The following is a 20,638-nucleotide window of genomic DNA, read 5'->3' as shown; positions in this document are numbered from 1 at the left end:
CCTAGCACTGACAGTTCCCAACTACACCATATCCCTCAGCGCTATGTCAATCCGACTCTTAAACACCTCCAGGGATGGGGACTCCACCACTTCCCTGGGCAGCCCACTCCAACGCCTAATGACCCGTTCTGTAAATAATAATAAATGATCAAAATTATTGAAGAGTGCATTTCTACCCTCTAAAGTAAAAATAATGTGTCTTTAAACCCAAAATACTACAGTTCGTGACAGCCAAATGAAAAACTCTGCTACTTTTATTAAAGCAAAGAAAATTAACTAGGATCAGGATAATTTAATTTTGTAATAAATTTATTGTATGAGCATTGGTGGGTCACAGACTCCATGGATAAAAATTTTAAGCTCCTAGAAGCTTTGTCACCACCTCAACTGTGAAAAATCACCATCGTTAGTGATCAATGTCTGTTGGATAACTGCCAAGTTACCTGCTTTTATCCACAAGAAAAGTGTAGAAGGTTACTTCAGTTTCATTACTGCCTAAACTACATTGAACTACACCCAGGCATTTGCTACAAAATCAGGCAACACAGTAACTGGTTTGCTTGCCTGCCAAAGCCCAGGGATCCAGTGGTCTCTAGCTGAGGGGATTTTAATTACCAAAGGACCAGGAAAATTTAAAATGTTTTACTTCAGGTATCTCAGTTTTGTGTCTGCAAAAGAAAAGTAATACTGTTCTTTCTTCGGTAATTAATCAAAGATGTGGGATGCAGAACACTCCTGAAGTATCATTTCTGTTCTTATTCTGTAACCATTCATTCCGTAATTTGAAAGCTTAGAGAAAATCTTTCAAAACATTAATCTTTGCTCTAGATGCTTGTGAGGCTGTAAGACCCTTTGGTGATAAGCATCACAGGAAACATACTCAGGAAACAAATTACTCTTGCAGATACTAAATGCAAAGGTGAATGTAGGTACACAGTGCTTATGTGTTAGTCTTATCATCACAAAAGCCACAGTCCTTAGAAAAAGTTTATGGGCATTTGCTAACACTGCAAAATGACAACAGAGCAAGTTCCTGCTTTAAACTGCTGTACCTCCAGGGGCATTTTGTTACCCACTTGGGTAACAAATAGCCAAAGTGTCATGCCAGTCCTTGTACCTATTTAATTTATGTTTTCTGCTCATTCACAAATGGCCAACAATGTATTTTTAATCCTGCTAGGATGAGTTAAAGAATTTAGGGATTTCAAAGGGAGGCAGAGTTTGTAAGGCAAAGAATATTGCACCAAATCTTTGCTTGTAGAGGTCACAAGGACTTCAAGAGCTACTGGAAAAACTAGACTACCTACATAAAATATGCAACTGATGTTTAAGTTAACTAATTTTACCTAAGACTTAGGACAGATAAGAACGTACAATAGGGGTGGCAATGTGGAAGAGCAGTTCTTTAAGCTGCTGTAACAGCCATGCTTCACTGTGTGCCTGTGCCCATAATTCAGGTAGAACCTCAACATCCTGAATTGTGGTAGCATAGAGAGTAATATGTAGAAATATGGATTTAAATGTATATTTTAATACAATGACTTTTTTTTTTTTTCTGGTATACCTTGAACGGCTTTATGAAACTCAGGAGCAAATACTTAGAACAAGATGACAGCTTTCAGATACTTCTTTTATGGATATATTAAAACCTTAATATCTTCCCCCCTGAGATGCAAAAATGGATCATGTAACAAAAGGCAAAAAGCAAGCAATTATTACTTTCAGTTGATAAGCTAGAAAACCTGTAAAGCTAGTGAGTCTAGCTCCCAGCACATTGCTGGTCTGTTAAATGACACAAAGATGGGGAATATTTGTGTGTTTTTCTTATGCTTTGTTAATCCAGAGATACACAAGGAAAATATATTCAATTGTACTTCATCCAGATAGAAGATGTTGACTGGCAAAATTTCCTTGGTATTAGCAGCAATAGCTTAATACATTATGGGCCCAAATCTAGTCATCTTTACATAATGGCCCAAACTTTTCAGAAGAAGATGGCAGTGCAGGGAGAAGGGCAAAATGAGAGGGAGAAGAAACCCCTTCTTTAAATGCCGGATAATTTGATACAGCTTTGCACAATCCTAGAGGATCTCTGTTGTGTGTTTTCTTGAAATGCTGCTGTCAGCACCGCCATTAGGCCTACAGGTCCCCATTAGCACAGACCCTGTGCAATCCCATATGGTCTACAGCCAAGTCTGGATGTGAACAATTCTGCAAGCCCACTTAATCAAGTAGAGATTTACCAGAGGGAGCTGGATTGGCAATGATCCCTGCTATCAGAAATCCCAAATCATGTGTAGCTTGATGACAACCCATGGTATGTCCTGGAGTTCTTCCCTGATCCATTCTGCCAGCACCAGGTTTCTCAGCAGGCACCCAGGCCGATGCCACGGTGATGGGCTCAGGTCACCCGAAAGGGATGCTGGAGTTCTAAAAGAGCAAAAAACCACAGTAAATCCACTTTTGAAGTCCAAACTGCAGAGTGAGAGAGCTGGATTTCTTTCCAACCTGTCTCCTAGTAGAAGGGGAAGAGAGAAAAAAAAGGTATCACCTTACCTATGGGCCAGGATGGCAGCAGACATGGGGAGTCACAGTGGGTTGATATTTCAGGAGTGTGGGAAAAAGGTGGATGTAAGTTAGTCAATGAAAGGGAATATATGTGCAAACCAGAAGACTGTAAAAATACATCAGTGGTTAAAAATCAGTATAAAACACCAGCCTAAAGAATGTTCAAGAAGTACAATTAAAAAATCTCATACAGCAAGAATACGGAAAGCTGAAGCTAATGTTAAGTTACAATTAAAAAAAAATCAGCCAAAGGAAAAGTAAATAGCATTCTTATGCATAGTACTTCAGAACAGTGCTGGGTGCATGAAAAGAAGGAAGTTGAAGAATTACAATACCTTGCTTATTCAGAAAAAGTAGTTTTATCTAGCTAACAACTATGAACATCCAATATGCTAATATTTGTATATACACTGGCAGCATAGATTATTGTAGTTTTACAATAACTTCTATTTCTTAGGAAATACTATTGAATTTCCTAGAAAAACAAATGATAAGTCAAGGTATAGTCAGATGTTACTTGTAAGCCCTCTAGAAGGAAAAAAAAACCCCGAACCATTTATTTTTAAAAAAGACTTTGTTTTGGTTCAGAAAGGGAAGAATAGTTAATGTTTACAGTACGGCTATCAGAATTGCATGCTGTCCTGAAAAACTACATTGAGCACTTGGATTGTAGATTTTCACTCATTTGTCTGCACTGCACTGTCATTACTGAAAAAGCCATATTCCTGAAGTAAATTTCATACATGAACTCAAAAGGTGTTTTGTCTAGATAGGCCAGCTTTAACGGGGAAAGTTGAACAAGAGAAGGGTGACTGAACAGACAGTTTTACAGTTTTGGATTCAATAAGCCTGAAGCACAGAGAGTGCTCTGAAGATGATGGCAATTTCAAAAGCATAAGGGAAGTTTAAGCACAAGAAAGAAACTGAAAACTTGTACAGTACCCCTGTGAGCAGAGCTGTGTAATAATAGGCGGGCTTCACTGAATTTCAGGACAGTAATAAGCAAAGCCAGCCAGCTTGTCAAAGAGTGAAATAAAGCCACCATATTAAACAATGGTGCTAATCTGTCATGCTTGACCAATCCACCAAGTTTATCAACATGCATAATACACCATGCTACTCTTAAAGATAAAAGTTCAGGGCTTAAAAATAACAGACTTTTTAAAAAAGGCTTTTAGGGGGAGGGAAGAGGGATATTACTAAATAATCAGGACACCCCAAGCTAAGGACCTTTTTAGGTAGGATATTTAAAAAAGAGAAAAATTGAAAGTACTTTTAATAGAATTCAAGCAAGACAACAGAATTTGCTGTGAAAGGGCTCAAAACTCTCCTATATGAAAAACAAACCATGTGCGCCACCTCCCGGGGTACAAATCACAGAGCACAGTAACCACTCTTCTTCGGGCTCTCCCAAGGTAAGAAACCACCATGCAGGGTGGCTAGCTGTCTTAGGGACAGGGACATTCAATTTGTATGCCTTCTTGATTTATAGTTTAGTGCAGTAGATGGCAACAGTCTGAAATACTACTTGAATCCATTCCAGGTGTTCAGAAGCTTCATCTTCTCAAGTTATGTTTTCTGTGCCCAATTTCTGTCCAATACTGAACGAACTGATGAAAAGTTGAAGCAAGAACATCTCAGTTATCTGGGCATAAGCTGGAAAAATCACCTTGGAGCTAAACTTGCCTGCCTCCTCCCTTTCCTGAAAGGTTCAGATGAGATCTAAAGCAGTTCTGCTTTCTTTTCAGAGCTAAAGCCAGAAGTTAGAATTGATAGTCATAAAGCACTAGGAAGAATTTAGATGGATGTATTTTTTTTGGCTATGAAGAAAATCTTAACAGGATTTAAAAAGACACACAGAATATGTTGAAAGAATTAATCATTTATTTTAAAGCAGCATAAAAGTTGATTTTTTTACATACTGTTTATCTGAAAAGGGCAAGACCTGAAAGTACAAAGTATCAATTTTTGAAAAATTCAGTAATGAGGCTTGACAGTAAGTGGGATAGACATCCTAACATCACCTGAAGACTGAATTAAAAAGACTATACCCCTTTTTTCAAAGTTTTGATCCCATTTTCCTTTCAGTCAATGTTAAAAACACTGTCTATTTAAAAAAAAAAAAAAAAAAATCAGGTGAAGAAATGCCTCTACAAGATGGAATCATTTCCTTAAAGGTGAAATCCTTTCCACACTTCCTAAATAACTATCAAATAACAGTGGATGTAGTGTTAAAGTCTTAAAAGATTTCTGCGTCTCCATATAAAATTTTCAATAAAAACCGTGAACTGCCTGTTTCAGATAAATCTTATTTAAACACTCAACCTTGTATAGTTTATGCACACACAGAGTATTAGCTAGCAAAGCAAATTTTTTCCAGGACATATTGCAGTAATGCCTTGGTGCTATCGAGAAATTGCCCGTTGTCTTTTCAGTACCACTCCAACATGACTTTCTTAAGTTCATTTTTTTCCCCAGAATTTTTCAAAGGACAGCGATGTTACAAACACTGCCATTTAAACATTCAACTATATAATTCCTCTCTAACAACACAGGAATAAACGTACTCTTCACAAGTTTGACATGGCTCTGTGAAAATTTCCCTCTTCAAAGAGGGATGTGATGAGAAGATGGTTACAAACAATGTAGTTTATTCAAGTATTTTGCCTAAGTACACACTGCAGGCTGAGTTGCTCAACTGGAAAAAGCAGAAGTGTCAGTCAGCAAGAACAGCCAACAGACAGTAAGGGTCCACTATAGCTGGTAGTAAGACAAAAAATGGCAAGGCCTTCAAGGAAGGAGCTGTCATCTGCTTAAGGAATGGCACTAACTCTCACAGCTCCTTGTGGTCCTTCTCTCCACCCCTGTATTTCATAAGAACAGAGAAAAAGGAGAATATACAGGACCAGTGAGGAAGACCAAGCGGTTAAATATTTCCAAGCGGGAAGTGAAAAAGATCTAGTAAATGCAGTCAGATGCGCAAAGGAGTTCTTTGCACACAGACAAATTCAGGGACCACTGACATACTCCTTCTAACACTGATGCAAGTATTTTCAACCTAGAGTTAATTTCTAAAGCCTTACAAACTACTTTAAAATAGGTCTGTGAATGGTCACCAAGAAAAACATATCTTTTGTTAGAAGGCTGAATTTTGGATATAGAGGCTTTCAGCTTTTAGGAACTTTTTTTTTGGTGGGAGAATGAGGGGGCCAGAAGACAAGCAGAAAAATAAGATTTACAACCAGTGAATTAGTAGGACAGCAGCTAAACTAAAACACATTGATTTTAAGTGATTATCATTAATCTAAAAATAAAAAAAAGGAGGGAACACCTATTGAGGGCTACTTCCTTTTAAATGTTGAAAATTACCTTCTGTGTTTTACTTTTTGGCTAGCTTAAAAGAAATTCTGCGTGTGCTTTTGTAGTCTAATCTAAAATTCCCAGTATTTCAAAAATTACCTGACCACAAAGATCCTGTCAAAACCTAGATACAATGAAAAGGAGAAAAAAAGCAAACACAAAACATTCTTATATTACTGCTGTACAGTCACCAGTGTCAACATGTTTTAAAATAACCTGTTTTGTTGCTTACAGACAATTGCTAGGGGTGAGACATAATCACTATGCGCTTTGTTATATGGAGAGGGGAATATTCAGTAACTGACCAATGATTCTACTTAAAGATGATCATGCCACTTATTCACCTGTGAGTGGATAATGCCCAGTAGCAGCAATAGGCACCTTAGAGTACACTGGCCTTCAAAATATTCAGACAAGTGAACCCTTATCAAAGCAGCCAGGTGACTTGACTGACATTACACTTACAGCAGCTTGTCAGCAACTGCAGTCACTCTCCCATTCTGCTCTTCCAAGGAGGCTCAGCCCTGACCTGGAAGCTTGGTAGAAGACTCAATTATTTAGCATCTCCACATTTCACACCACCAGCCAGCTTCAGCTCACCGTAGCCCCTCTTGTCAGTTACTGCAAGTCATAGTAGTGGCTTTTGCAGTATGGATCCATCTCATCCGGGGGTTTGGCTGAAGCCAACAATTATATTTCAGATAACATTTCTGAGGGGCCATTACCAGGACTCTGGATTACTCACAAACCTGGCCTTACATCTAATTAGGCCCGAGAAGCCAGAAAATCTGACTGGCTCAGAAGATTGCTCGTATCCCACTACCAATCTGTCTTCACTTCTCTGAACAGCAGCAAGAACTTCAGCAGCCAGAAATGAACAATTTATCAATCAGAGAGTCAAGTTTGACAGAAACTAATGTCTTGGTAAATTGTACAGACCTTTCTTAAAAGGATCAATCCGTTATGCTCTTACAATTTTTAATGAAGTGTAGCTGACTTAATTCTTTTTCCATAATTTCCTTTACTTTCACCTCCATAGGTCATTGTACCAGCCGCCTTCATTACGCAGCTCATATTACTACTTATATATATGAGGCTGATGTCTGAGATCAGAATATGACAACCAACCAACCTGGTTGTTGGAAACCTCTACAGAAACCAAAGAAGCTTTCAGCAGCACAATCATTCCGGACTCTCAGAAATTTAAGGACCGACCTCTCTCTGAAAATGTGCTGTGTTAAGCAACATTCCTAAGCCTTTTCATATTTAAAGGGAAAAGGTTAGTATACAAATGGTTCATTATTCTGTGAAATGTAGCCAGCCTATACACAGCAAGTAACTGGGTAGAATACCCACAGATTGACTTTAGCTGATGAAGAGTTAACTGTTAAACCAACTGATATGCTAACAAGAGATACCAAAACAAATAGCTCTGTGATTACCACTAGTTAACCTGCACAACATCAAAGCTGAGAACTGGAACGGTACACTGCCTTGATATATTGTGTTTAGGTTGATCCAACATGCTAATCCTAAATGCAAGCTCTATCCCCTTAAAAACAGAACAATCCCCTCTACCTAACTTCTTTTACAGAACCTGAAAAATAGGCTTATTAAAATTCTTCATCTATTTTCTTCAGCATTTAAACTGAGCCAAAAAGCCCATGATAATATTTCTAAAAGTTGTGAAGGCAGTGGGATAGAACTAACATATTCGCATGCCTGAACTCAGGTTTAAGTACTTGAACTCAAATCACATATCTTCAAATCCCTAATGATCACACTGATAGCATCAATTATCTAAAAGGTTGCATCCAATGAAACATGGCTTTTTGACATTTTCATGGTACATGATATTACATTCACATTAGGAGAACGCTGGTTCTGCAAGAAATATTGATATGTGTACAAGAAATGATTTGGAGTGCTGTGATTTGGAGCATTATGTCTTCTATAATAAATAGAGAATATTTTCCAGCACCATCTTTACTCAAAGCTCTGTTTCCCCCCCCCCCTTTTTTTTAGGTACAGTTTAAACTTATCTCTGAAGTTAATTAACAGAGCATAAAATACCTCACAGCACTCTTCTGTAAAAAAACCCCAATAAACAGGGAAAGAGATCACCAGTAAGACACACGTGGTAACACTGTAGTCTGTCACTGTATTTCATAGAAAAATGCTCGAGAGCATTATTTTTCTTAATGTGCTGTAGTCTAAAAATGAACCCTCAAGGGTTTCTATTGCTCTTCTTGTTGCCAGAGCAACAAAGCAATACTCACCTGAATATCTGCCAGTGTAAGTATCAATTTACAAGCTGAGATGAAGTTTGTGATGCTAGCAGATGTCACTAACAGCATTTTTACTATAAGCCAAATTTTAGTGAAAACTCAACAATATATTACTGTTTCATTTGTGCTACTTGATTATTGCTCCTATAATTCAAGTGTTTCTATAAAAATGTCTTGACCAATGACATTCAAAGTGAAAAGGTAAAACTGAAAGGCTTTTATATGAAATCTAGCACACTAAAAAGACTTCGTTAAGCAACTCAGAAGAAATCTCACTTGCCATTAGAAAGCATACTAGGAACCTTTCCCAACAAATTCCTTCCTAAAACTCTTGTGTGGTAAGGAGATAGGAGCAGCTGGGGAGAGGGGAGCAACTAAGAAACATTTTAAGAGAGTACAAGTGATAGTATTTCTGAATTGAAAAAGGGCTCATTGTTTACCACTGTATCAATCCAAACATTCACACTGTGTTTCTGTTTGAAACAGGTGACAGAAGCATTACTTATATTACCATACTGTACAGGAAGGAATACAACTTTGAAATTATTTGTTATGTGTAAAAACAAACCCAGGAGGACGTTATGGGAACTGAATCACAGAACTGGAAACATCACACTCTATCTTTTCAGAGCAAAGTCTATTGCTTTAAGAAAAACTCAAGGGAACTTCTTGTTATAACATGTACTAAAAATTCTAATTATAAGACATTAAGAAAGAGATGTACGGAAAATGAAATACAGAGAAAACACCTAAGCTCTATAGTTTTTTACATTCTTTATAATTCATCATTTTTCTTCTCTTAAAAACTAAGAGGCAGAGGAAGAAAGAGGCAAACTCAACATTTCCTCCTCTTTCCAAGTCCTAATTGAAAGAGAAATAATTTTCAGATGTTGGATCACAACACCAATTATTTTACTCTATTCAGCCAAGCAACCTGAAAGTGCAAGAATGAAAAAGGAAAGAAAACCACAGGCACTTCCAGTTATGAAGTGAAATACACAAGTTAGTTTAAAAAAAAGAGTGCTTTATTTTCACACACATTACGTGCACCTCTGTAGAAGCACCATTCCTGGGAAAAAAAAAAATCTTTGCTTATTCCATGCAGAGTCAGATGCAGAGGCAGTGTGAATCAGAAAGCTATATGAAGGGACTATAGGCAGAAAATTTTCTAGGCAAGAGATTGGGAGATTCAGAGCTAAGCTTCCTTTTTTTTCTCCTTGTTTCCCACACAGATATGCAAACTGCTCTGCTATTGAAATGCAAAGGAAATTTTTTTTCCTTTTATTTATATTTTTTTTAAATCAGGTAACTAATACTTATCACCAGGCTCCTCATTGTTTATCTTTCAAACCCACTACGTCACTGTTATAGAAAAGCGACAGAGGCCCTGCAATGCTCACTGACTAGATACAAGAAAAATTGTCCTATCTGCAAAGAAAAATACCATGTTCTGACCTCAGCATTAAGATCTGCGCTTGCACAATGGAAGTCTGGTCAAATATATTCTTCTCTGCTCTCTCCCACTATTGTTTGCAGTCTTACCACATGTTTGTTTTCATCCAGTCAGTACACACACTTTTCATTTGATTGACACACCGGTGAAGCTGAACTAAACACCTCCAACTGCTGTTCAAGTTGAAAAACAAGCCAGCATTAAGACTTTCACTTCACAATCTGTCCATGAAGACAGATACTTTTCCCTTGAACTTCTAGGTTGCTGAGCTCAGCCAAAGGAAAAAGGATTGTCTGTCTTATTTTGTTGTTTTCTTTTTGTTACACGCTCACTAGAAATACCAAAAAACATGGCAGAGCATGGACCTTAGCTTTATCATCTGTCCATACATATGCAGACCAGCCTTTTCTAAGTATCAGTCATCCTCAACTCAAAAAAACCAAAAAACCCCACAAAACCCCACAGTAGGGGGAAAACTGAAAGGGTTTTTTTTTGTGCACCAAAGTGGAAAGCATTGAAGTATTAATTTTTATAAAATCCACTACTTTGAAGCTAAGGAGTTGCATTTGGTTGTATGGAGCGTCTTGTGCTTCAAGACCAGTTCTAAGCCACGTGCTTACCAGTGGTAGCATCCTTGTAAATTAAGAGAGGTAGTCTTGTTTTACACTAAGGCTGAACAAGTTCCCAGTTTTCACCTCCTCAAACTATTTTGCAGTGACACTCAGGAAGAGCAACCCTCTCACATGGCAGCAGTGATCTTCAGGAAAAAAACATTTCTCCTTGATCTTGCTTGCTTTTCTCTGCTGCTTAAGTCTGACCTTTCTCCCTCCCCCACACCATAAGCACAGTTTCAAAATGAACTGATGTAAACAGAAAGCAGTATTCATTTAATACAATTAATACGAAAGGTTATTAAGGGTTTTTTTTTCCTCTTTTTCTACAGTCAGGGCTCGATTAGTTAGAAAATACTGACAGCTCCTTTTTTTGTGAAAGAGGGATGGACAATTTTGTTCAGACAGTGGAAGAACATCAAGGTGTCATGGTGTGGTTTTTTTTCTTTTTTTTTCCCCTTTAACAGAAGGTACTATTGAGAGCATAAAGGCTCATTGTACTGCAGTAGCAAATCCAGTACCATAGCACTTAAGAGGTGGTTAACAGTGCTTTGGTTCAGAATCAGTGTTAGAAAATAAAGCTTAAAAAGTTACGGTGCAGGATATTTGGCGGGATTTCAACAACAATTTGTAATGAACGTAGAAAGGATTGAGGCATTGGCTTCTTCCCCTTGGCAAAGTACTTTGTTCTTCATTCTGTTTAAGTCCCAGGTTTCATTATCAAGTTTCTCATTTCCATCGATGACGCACTAAGGAGGATTCGTCATTGACCACGTCATTGTCAGTGTAGCGATGCTGACACCGTGGTGGAATAAGCAGTAGAATGATCAGTACAAGGAGGATAATTCCACATAGGCTCATGAGAGCATAGGAGGCAATCCACAACACTGGTTCATGAAAAGAAATGCTAGAAACACAGTTGCTTGCAACATCTGCTGTTGTGAAAGGGCCTTCAATCTCAGATACTGGAGAGCCATCAACTTCTGAGAAATTACAAAAAGAAAAACATTAAGTCTATAGACACCATTTAAAAGCAAATTACAAAAGATCTAGCCTATATACCTATATATCCCTTTCCCTCCACAATCATACATCTCAGCATACTCATGTTTTATTGTATTTCTCATTGCAATAAAACTGCTAGTATCCCATGTTTATAAAATGGGAATCTGAAGCATAAGGAGACCATGACACTCCCACATCTACACAGGCTGTCAATGACAACAGACATTTAAATCAGGTCTCCCAGAACCCAAGTTAAGGCCTAAGCCACTGGATCACCTTTCCTCTCTGGACTAACCTTTCAGAAATGTCGATTTAACAAAGCTTAAAAATCCTACACCACCTACACTGGAGTAGGTCAGTGCCTGGGCAGTTTTTGTTTGTTTCTGCATCCACAACAACTGGAAGACTACCTCTGATGATTCTTACATCTTCTGTGTTTGCTATCTTCCAGGGTCTTAGGAAGCAGCATGCAGGTTCACTAGCTTCACAGATACCTTAAAGGACTGTATCCTAAACACAAGGTGCATGGTGGAAAGAAACACAGATACTCTTTTTGAGCAGAGGTGAAAATTCAGAAGGAAGGGTAAGTGAGGCAGGAGAGCTGGGTGACAGCTGTCCAGAAAAGGGGAATGGTGGAGAGGAACGTCAATGTTAGGAGCGAGGAGCTGGGACATGAAGGAGCAGTGCTGTTGGGCAAGGAGGGAGAAGCTAACCAAGCAGCTTGAAAAATGGAGATGACAAAGCTAAGGCAAGAAGCATGAAGGGGTGACTTGGTAGCTCCCTTTTCGAACACCCATCCATCTCAGTAACATCACAGACTGTGTGACTTGTTTCATTACCATCACAAACCCCTACTTGTTAAACCAGTATTTGCTAAAAAGGGTTATGCTGCCCATGGTTGTCACAGTAACCATGGCAAGTGCAGCAAAGTTCCCCTGAGTTGTGGACAGGGCTACATGTATTGTAAAAGCAGAGAAAGTGAGTTGCCTAGGGCAACAACATATTTAGAGCATTTCGTATCTGCAGGTGCGTGGCAGGGGAAGGATGGATACCTTTTAACTTGCTTGGGGCAACTAGGAGCCTGCAGTTAGTACTGTCTGTGCATTTTAACAAGTCTTCCAAACAGTTCTAATTCATTTCTCTAGTCAGGTACTTCAAGACACATTTGTCTATTTCTTATAAAGGCTTCAGTTTTAAGCTTCCTGTTTAATTTCTTGTTCATTTTATACACAGACGCACTTGCCAAATTGTAAGTGATCCTGCCTATTGAAAACAGTTTCTCTTACTTACACATATCTTAGACATGACTCCTGAAAGCATGTTTAAAGAGATTAGCATAAAATACCCTTTGGAAGGAAGAGAGGAGCCTGGGTTTTGGTTAAACCACGACAGGCAGGGAAGTGGCCTCTAAGGTTCTTTGTGGAGAAACAAATGCAGAATAGGTGGTCTGCTTTATCTGCAATTTATTGGGAGAGATTTTAGCTGGCATTCAGTCCCCGGCCTCCCAACATTAGACTTAATTCAACCTTATCATGGCTTGCTGCTGAGAGAGAGAGTCCTGCTCACCCTCACTCCTGTCCCTCGCTTCCCATTTTGTATTGGTGCTAGTGACTGGTAGGCTGCAAGGAAAGCCAGGGCAACTCACTGATCTGATGGAAAACGATAACAAACAAAATGCCCAAACAAGGAATTCTCTGTAGGATCACTCAACTGAACCAACCCTGTCTCCAGCTGCAAGTGTGGGAAGGCTCCTTTAGCAGCAACATGCTGTTAGAATGGTCTGGGTGAAACCTGCGGCTGCACTCACAAGCACCCTAACACTGGTGAATACCAAACACGTACATGTACTCTCTCAACTCATCAGATGGTAATAAACTGGCCTGTGCACCCTATATCATCAGCATATCTTTGCCAAGACACTGTGGTTACATAGACACGGTAAGGCAGCTGCACAGTAGTGGACAGACTTGTGGAAAAACTATCTAGAACGTCCATGAAAACAAACTATGCCACATTCAATATTAATGTGAAATGCAAGGCGTAAGTATTACTACTTAGGAATTTAGGATTTTGAAGAAGTGGGGGGGAAAAAAAAGGCAGCACAATTTTCCACCTTGGAGATAGCTTTGAAAATAAACAGCCCCTAATTACTCATTATTTGGCTTGAGTACAATAATTACTCCTATTAAAAAAAGCAATACAAAACTGTTGCCATAGTGGCTGACATTTTAAATTACATTTTGAGAATGCTTGATAGCAGCATAGTCTCTGCTTTCTTCCCCTCAAAAAGAAGTCTTCCCTCACCCTCTTCCACCCCCAGAGATACTGAGAGGAAATCAAAAGAGGGGAAATTTGCCTAAATTGTTCAAACAAGCCCTTAACATAAACTAAGTCGCACACACTTAGTATATTAGTCATTAGCTGAATTAGGATATTTTGGCATATTTTTATTAGAACATCTGGTGGTAGCTACCTACAATAAATTCTTGACCTTGAATAAAAGGGATTTCCTTTATCATTGATGATTACAGAACAAAAATAGCATCTCTGGGAAAATGCTATTTTATAACATTTGTGTCGAACTCCAACACACTCACTCACCATCTTGAGTGGTTTGGAAAGGAAGCAAACCTGACATTAGATCAAATTTATCATCAAATTGTAAAGTAATGCTTGGAAGGGGCCCCTGGAAGTCAGCCTCCTACTCTGAGCAGGACTGTCACCACAAAAATATATCAGGTCAGTTGCAGCTTTATCTAGTCAGGTCTTGTAAAACCGTGAGGATGGAGAAACCATGATCCCTCTGGACAGCCTGTTTCAGTGCTGTACCACCCTGCTGTTGAAGAAGAAATTCCTCCTGTCCAACTTGAACCTTCCTGAATGTAACTGGTGGATGTTGCCCTTTGTTATGTAGTTTCATTTGCACTCACCCTTGGCTTGCATTCAACTTGAGTCCCCTCATAATCCCCAGTTCTTTTTCCACAGGGCTGCTATTCAGCTGGTCCCTTCCCAGACTGTACCCATGCATGGTGGTTTTCTGCTCGAGGTGCAGAACTTTGCATTTCTGTTCACTAAAACTCTTGAGGTTTCTGCTGCACAGCCCTCCAGGTTACCAAGGTCCTTTCAGACTGAAGCTCTGCTATTTGTCATGTCATCCATTCTCCTGAGTTTAGTGCCCACAAATTTGGGTGCACTCTACACTAAACTGTGATGAGACAGAAGTCATTAATGATTACAGTGTTCAGTGCATTTCTTCCCTAAAAAATACTCGTCTTGTTCCTATGATCTTCTCACTTACTACAAAAATACTAGGGGTCTAATTCTGCTCAATGCCAAGGTACCATTATGTTGCTTCACTAATTCTAACTAGTTGATCTGAACATCTTATCTCAAGAAGGGACCTGATCCAAAACCTTTTCTAGTCATCCTGTAAACAGTAGGTTATCCCTAAAATTATCAACTTGAAAATTCCAACTTGAAACAATTTGCAATTAGTAACAGGCAGAGTAAGTCTTAAAGGGTTTCACATATTGAGGAAAAAGCAAATTTCTTTTCCTGCTACAATGGAATAGCTTCCTGCAGCCATCTATCTAACTCTCCTCACTCTTGGTACACCCTGGAGAATGAAAATGGTGCAAGGAGTATTGTGGGAATAGCCAGTTCTCATCTCTAGCCAAGTCTCAATAGAAACTTGGGAATTCAATGAAGTCAAGGTTTTTAGTCCCATTCCACTCATTTTTGTATTCACCACATACCCATTTAACATCTTATAAAAATATGGACTTAAATGTAGTGTTAACACTCTTCTGTAAACAAGAAAGCATAGGTCATTGCAAAGCCACACCAAATGGTCTTTTATATTTCTCTATTTCTGAAGATTTATGCCACCAGTAATTCAATTTAATTTATGCCCACGAACAGACTAAAAAGCTCCAAATAAGTTATATTAATATAGTTGCTATGGAGGACATGGCTGGCCTCCACAGGAAGCCAGTTAGGCAGCTTAAATCCCTCACACGGCACTGACTGCTAACCACTCACAGTTGTGGTTTTCTGATGAAAGTTGTGTTAAATATGGAAGCCACAAGCTGTGAAGAAGTGAATTCAGAATAACTGGCACATCCAGCAAAATGTCATCTGCCCCGTGTGAGTGGAGACTGACAAATCAGTGTATCTTGTCTCAGTCAGTGGCTTGTGACATCTGATTTCTCAAGAAGCTAAGTTTCCAAGACTCTAGGTCAGACATATGCACAAAACATGTACAAAGAAACAAGGAGGAAATGCCTTCTAGCACCAGCTGTGTATCATCATGTGTCCAAGCTCATGTAAATTCAGATTTCATTTCTATTCAGCAAGCTCATTTCTTCCTCTCTAGACAAGGTTGGCAGAGCTACATGAAGTGGCCAAACTCTATGCTTCCATGTAGCAATATTAACATTAAGGTGTTATTATGGTTCCTTGATTCTTTTTCTCAACAAAGATGTGCTGTCAAAGCAGTTGTTATGAGCACCAGCTGGCTCACGTCCCCTGCTGACCACACTGTCAGTCAATATGTTCTGTCAAAATGCTCCCTCCCCCCTCCATTAATGGCTGCAGCGTGGCAGGGACAGGAGGCAGCCCTATGCTTGCTAAAATGGCAGTCAGGAAGCATGAGGAAGAATGAAAGGCAGGAAAACTGGGTCTGCAGAATTTGTCTAGTTATGCTCTTTCCAGATGCATTGAAAATGTGGCTTTCATTGCTGCATGGTACCTCATTGAGGTCTTCATTAAGCAACCCACATCAGTATCCAGATTTTCTTTCGTATCAAGCTCAAAGATGACAATTTTGAACCCATTAACAATGGACAGATTAAAAAAAAAAAAAAAAAGGAAAAAAGCTTTTAAAATGCCCTGGAGCTACAACTCAGCTAGCTAGTATCTCTCTTTTTTCTCCTCAATTACCTGGTTGCATTAAGCAGTCAAGTACTTACTGCCCTTACCCTCTCTAACATAAATACTGGGGATTAAAGAAGCACTGTCAGTCTAGTCCTTTTCTCATGCAAAGCTCAGATGATACAATGTTTTTCCGGGCATAGACCACTTCTGTTTGGGGCAGAGACTTGCATATGGGTGCACATCCTTTCCCTCCTCTCCCACTTGTATGTTCTTGTGGTGCCAAAGCAACGTCTCATCAACAAGGGGAGGAAACCCCAAAATTTGTTTTTAGCTATCCATGGCAAGATAAGAGAAATCATGAAAAAGCAAGAAAGTTAACCAGCACTATAAAATCAGCCAAAAATGATGAGCTTTTCCACATTTTTTCAGCAGCTAATTAAAAAATGAATGGCTTTCTACTCACACTGAGAAAACTGTCTAGAACCAACACAAACACCACAAGTCACAATTTGAGTCCCATTTTCATCTTAGCTATTTGAGTATTTCTGAGTGGTTGAAAAGGCACAATTTACATTAAGAGAAAAGCAAGATTTTTCATATTGCAAAAGTTAGTTGAAGAATCCATTTATCTCCAAATTAGAACAGGAACTACACAAAAATGAAACTGCATTAAAACCAGCGATGAGTCTCATGTAACTGTTGGGGAAATCACACACACAGACAGATGTCTCAGAAAGAAGATCTCTCAGAAGGAAGAATGCAGCTAAGATACCCAGAGCTGAGGCTGATTTACTTCATGACAAAAGACTGTTGCGTGCAATACAGATTGTTTTTTCTCCCCTTGAAATCTGAATAGCTTGGGACTGCTCAAAAACATACCCTTCACACTTCATGAGTAACCACGCTTTTCCCCATCAGGTAAGTGGCAAAGGTGTTTCTCTGAGAGCAGCAGGTGTTTCCTCACTCACCAAGTCCTGAACAATATTTCCCTTACCTGCACATGGACTCACTGCAAAGCCCACTCTCCTCTGGGCTCTGTCAAATATTACATAGAAGCCTTCCATGACTGTAGCACCAATAACGAGAGCATTTGTGGAGGAAGAGATGCCAAATCGGTAGCACTGTAAATTCTCTCCTATTCCAAGGATGGGTTGAATATAAAGCTATTAAAAAAAAAAAGGCACCAGAGTGTAAGAAGCAACAGCACACAGTACTTAGAAGTTCAGACCTTTTGATTTTTATATTCAAGCAGTCAAACTCCATTGGAAATAGAGAATGAATAGGGACAAACAGTTTTCTGCACCTGATTTAAAACTGGTCAAAGCTTACATGCAGGTAAGAGGTGTAGCTCTTGGATTCTAAGCTTAAGTTTGAACACAGTCAGTTACTATGTGAAGGTCAACAGCAAATTCAGAAGAGCCCCTTTTTATTGTACTTTCCATAAGGGAAGGATAGCTGAGAAAGAACTTGGGTTGTGAACTCAAATGAGAGAATAATTCTATTATTAAAAAAATTATCAGGATGGAATTGATTCAGAGAGCATTCAGTGTCAGCTTCAAGACTCTAGATTCATAAATTCAAGTCACATTTTACCCCTTGTCTCCTCAGGGAAGATGAAAGATTGCCAAGCTACATGATCAATACAGAAAAAGCTTATCATAAGGCTTTCCTATATTTCAAGTTAAAATGTACTTAAAAGGTTCATTCTCCCCTTTGCTCCTGACCATTCCCTAAGGTAAAAGACTGTATTAGTAATGTTAGAGGATACTAGCCTGTATTGCAACCTATACTGGGAGGGGAAGTCAGAGAGAAAAAATAAAAGTGGCATATTATATTCTAAAAGATGGTATGGAATATTAATAAGAGATAAACCAACCAAGTTATAGAAACTGGTGAAGAGATCACATTGGCTCATTGCCAAGACTGTCATATTCAGGAGAAGTGTTCCAACTCAGAATGTCACGAAAAACAAATCAATTTGCTTTCCAAACTGAGAAGATCAAAATGAGCAGAGACATTCTGTATTGACATCTAATGTGGCTAAAGCTCGTGAAAACAACAACTTGCCTAATTTTCCTGACAATTTGAAAAAATCATTCCCAACTACATGGACTGCACTCAGAGGGAAACTGGGTTTTTCTTTTTTGGTTTTAGGTTTGACAAGTTTGTTATCTTCCCTATTTAAAATTCAATTTTTAAAATTTCATTTGAAAAGATTTCCCTTGTATGCAATAAACCAGTTCTCTATTACTGCTAAAAATAGTTCATACTTTTTAAGAGCATGTGCTTTATCGTAGTAAAAATAAATGCATAACCGAATAAACAAAGAAGGTTGAGACCTGTGGTAGGACAGAGATCCGAAATGACCTACTGGAGTTTTCATCCCTCAGGTAAATGGAGAGTTTGGGAAATAAGGACCAGGGTCTTTCAGTTTTATCCCAGCATGCAAGCTGTGAACCAGTCCAGAAACCAGAAGAGAATTCTTGTATCTATTTAAAAAAATAAAGGGATAAACACAGGTTACATACATTTTGATAGTCTTCAGTAAATGATTGTTATCACTATTTGAAACTTCTTCCATTCCCATGGAGAAATTCAAGCATGAACACAAGTCTGACAAAGAGATCTTTCTTTAAGGATCAAAGCAAAAACCCAACACACAAATCAAGGTGTGTCATAACCCATTAGGACGTGGAAGAAGGGGGAAGAGGCAAAAGCAAGTTTAGCTCTCCCTTCCCTGTGTCTCATTGCTTCTACTTCTGCAATGAACATGTATGACCTCCCTGAGCAATCAGTACCGCAAAGAGGCAAAGCATCAACAGACTTTTACTACCTGCCTGCCTCTTCTCTGAACAGCTCTGACCGAACACAAACGTTTTGAAACGGCAGACTTTTTTTAAAGACACAAACCAAAATACAAACCATACAAATACGTGATGGAGTCATCTCCCTTCCTCACATACCCACAGCTTCTTACTCAACTTTAGAGTTCTGAAGCCAAGGGCTAACCCAAAATCTCCTGGCATCTAAGGGAATCAAGGTCTGCTACAGTCAACGAAAAGAAACATGTCCCTCTGTCTCTTTTGCTGCCCTGCCACTCACTACCAATATAACATAACATACTTTTGAAATAAGGTTGATTAACAATACTTCTTAATATATCCATGGCACTAACAAAGCAAAAAGAAAACCCCTACAGAGCTTGTTTGCCTAAGACAAATGTCTAATGCTCCTGCTCCCTGAAGCTGATCTGCTGCCAGATCAGAGGAAAAACCTTCCTTATTTAAGTGCATTACTTTGCGCTGGTTCTTATTCCCATGTGAAGCAACATCCAAGGCAGTATCTTGTTCTGATGCTGCACAGCCAAAGCCAAAGCCTCCCATCTGGGTGAAGAAAGATGGAATCCAGCCTCTCTACTCCCTTCATTTGTATTTATCTGTGATATTGATTATTTTGTAAACATCAGCTCATACATCATTTAATTGACATTTTACAGGTGACAACTATTCACCCCACCCCACATACCTGCCAATGAAATATTTGTTAGGGCTGTACACTATTAGAGACTTAATACTTTCCGGTGCTCATTTCTGTTCTTGGGCCAACAGCATACACTCATGTAAACACACAAGGAAAATTACCATCACAAACAGACTGCTTTTACCCTTAACTCTCAATGCACGCTTAAGTACATCTCTTGGCACGGGACAGAATGCTCTGCCCCTCACAGCTAGGTCCCAGGCCAGACCTCCTGAAAAATATAGTTCTCCTCTCTTTCCATTTTCTCTTGGAAAGCAGAGCTTGTGATTTGAGAAAAACTGCAAGATAGAACCCAGACTGGACAGACCAAGTCTATTAAATGCTCTATTTAAAGTGCCTACTTTCATTTCCCAGAAAGACTGCTTATTGCATTTCTTTGCCTTCCTTCTGTATGCTGAAGAAATGCATTGGTGGGGATTTGGCTGTATGATACCTAAAAGGTTATTAAAATAAAGATTTTAGGTTTATGTGAGCCTTCCCTTCTTCAACTTATTAACTTAGCATTATATTCATGCTGTGAGCAGACATGCTGTTCTGACTTCAGCTCAGTGAGGTGTAGTAGCTGCCACCCCTCTGTGGCTCATCTCTGCCCATCTGCCAAAACCACCCCACTTCAGACCTGCCAACATGAAACTGCATCTATAGCTGCTCCCTAAAAGACTTTAGTCCAAATAAGTAAGGTTTAAAAAAAGATCTGTACCACTGAAGAGCGTAAAGCTCATAGCCTTAGTTTTTAATGGAGCTGAATAAAAGAATGCTTCACATGCAGTTATCCCAGCATACTGAGGGGGGAATAACATCTTTCTGGGAAGCTCATAACAAGCTGCTAGGAGCAGGAACTTGTTAACTTGGTTCACCTGAGGTCAGAGAAGTTTGTCTGATGAGAGCGGATGATTTTACATTTCAGTGGCACATAGCGCTGAGCGCTAAGAGTATGG

General features: G+C 39.1%; 1 protein-coding gene across 1 annotated transcript in view; it reads right to left on the bottom strand.

The window, feature by feature from the left end:
- Positions 1-4,430: 4,430 nt before the first annotated feature.
- BACE2 (beta-secretase 2) overlaps positions 4,431-20,638 on the bottom strand; it is a 53,496-nt gene continuing 37,288 nt past the window's right edge. Inside the window, exons 7-9 of the mRNA XM_074814397.1 lie at positions 18,500-18,649; positions 17,155-17,323; positions 4,431-11,263 (exon numbers count right to left, since the gene is read on the bottom strand). Coding sequence (XP_074670498.1) covers positions 11,010-11,263; positions 17,155-17,323; positions 18,500-18,649 — 573 coding nt within the window. The 3' untranslated portion in view covers positions 4,431-11,009. The remainder of the gene's footprint in view (positions 11,264-17,154; positions 17,324-18,499; positions 18,650-20,638) is intronic.

This window comes from Strix aluco, chromosome 2 (genome assembly GCF_031877795.1).
Source record: "Strix aluco isolate bStrAlu1 chromosome 2, bStrAlu1.hap1, whole genome shotgun sequence".
NCBI classification, from domain to species: Eukaryota; Metazoa; Chordata; class Aves; order Strigiformes; family Strigidae; genus Strix; species Strix aluco.
This window is presented reverse-complemented; position numbering and strand designations above follow the sequence as displayed.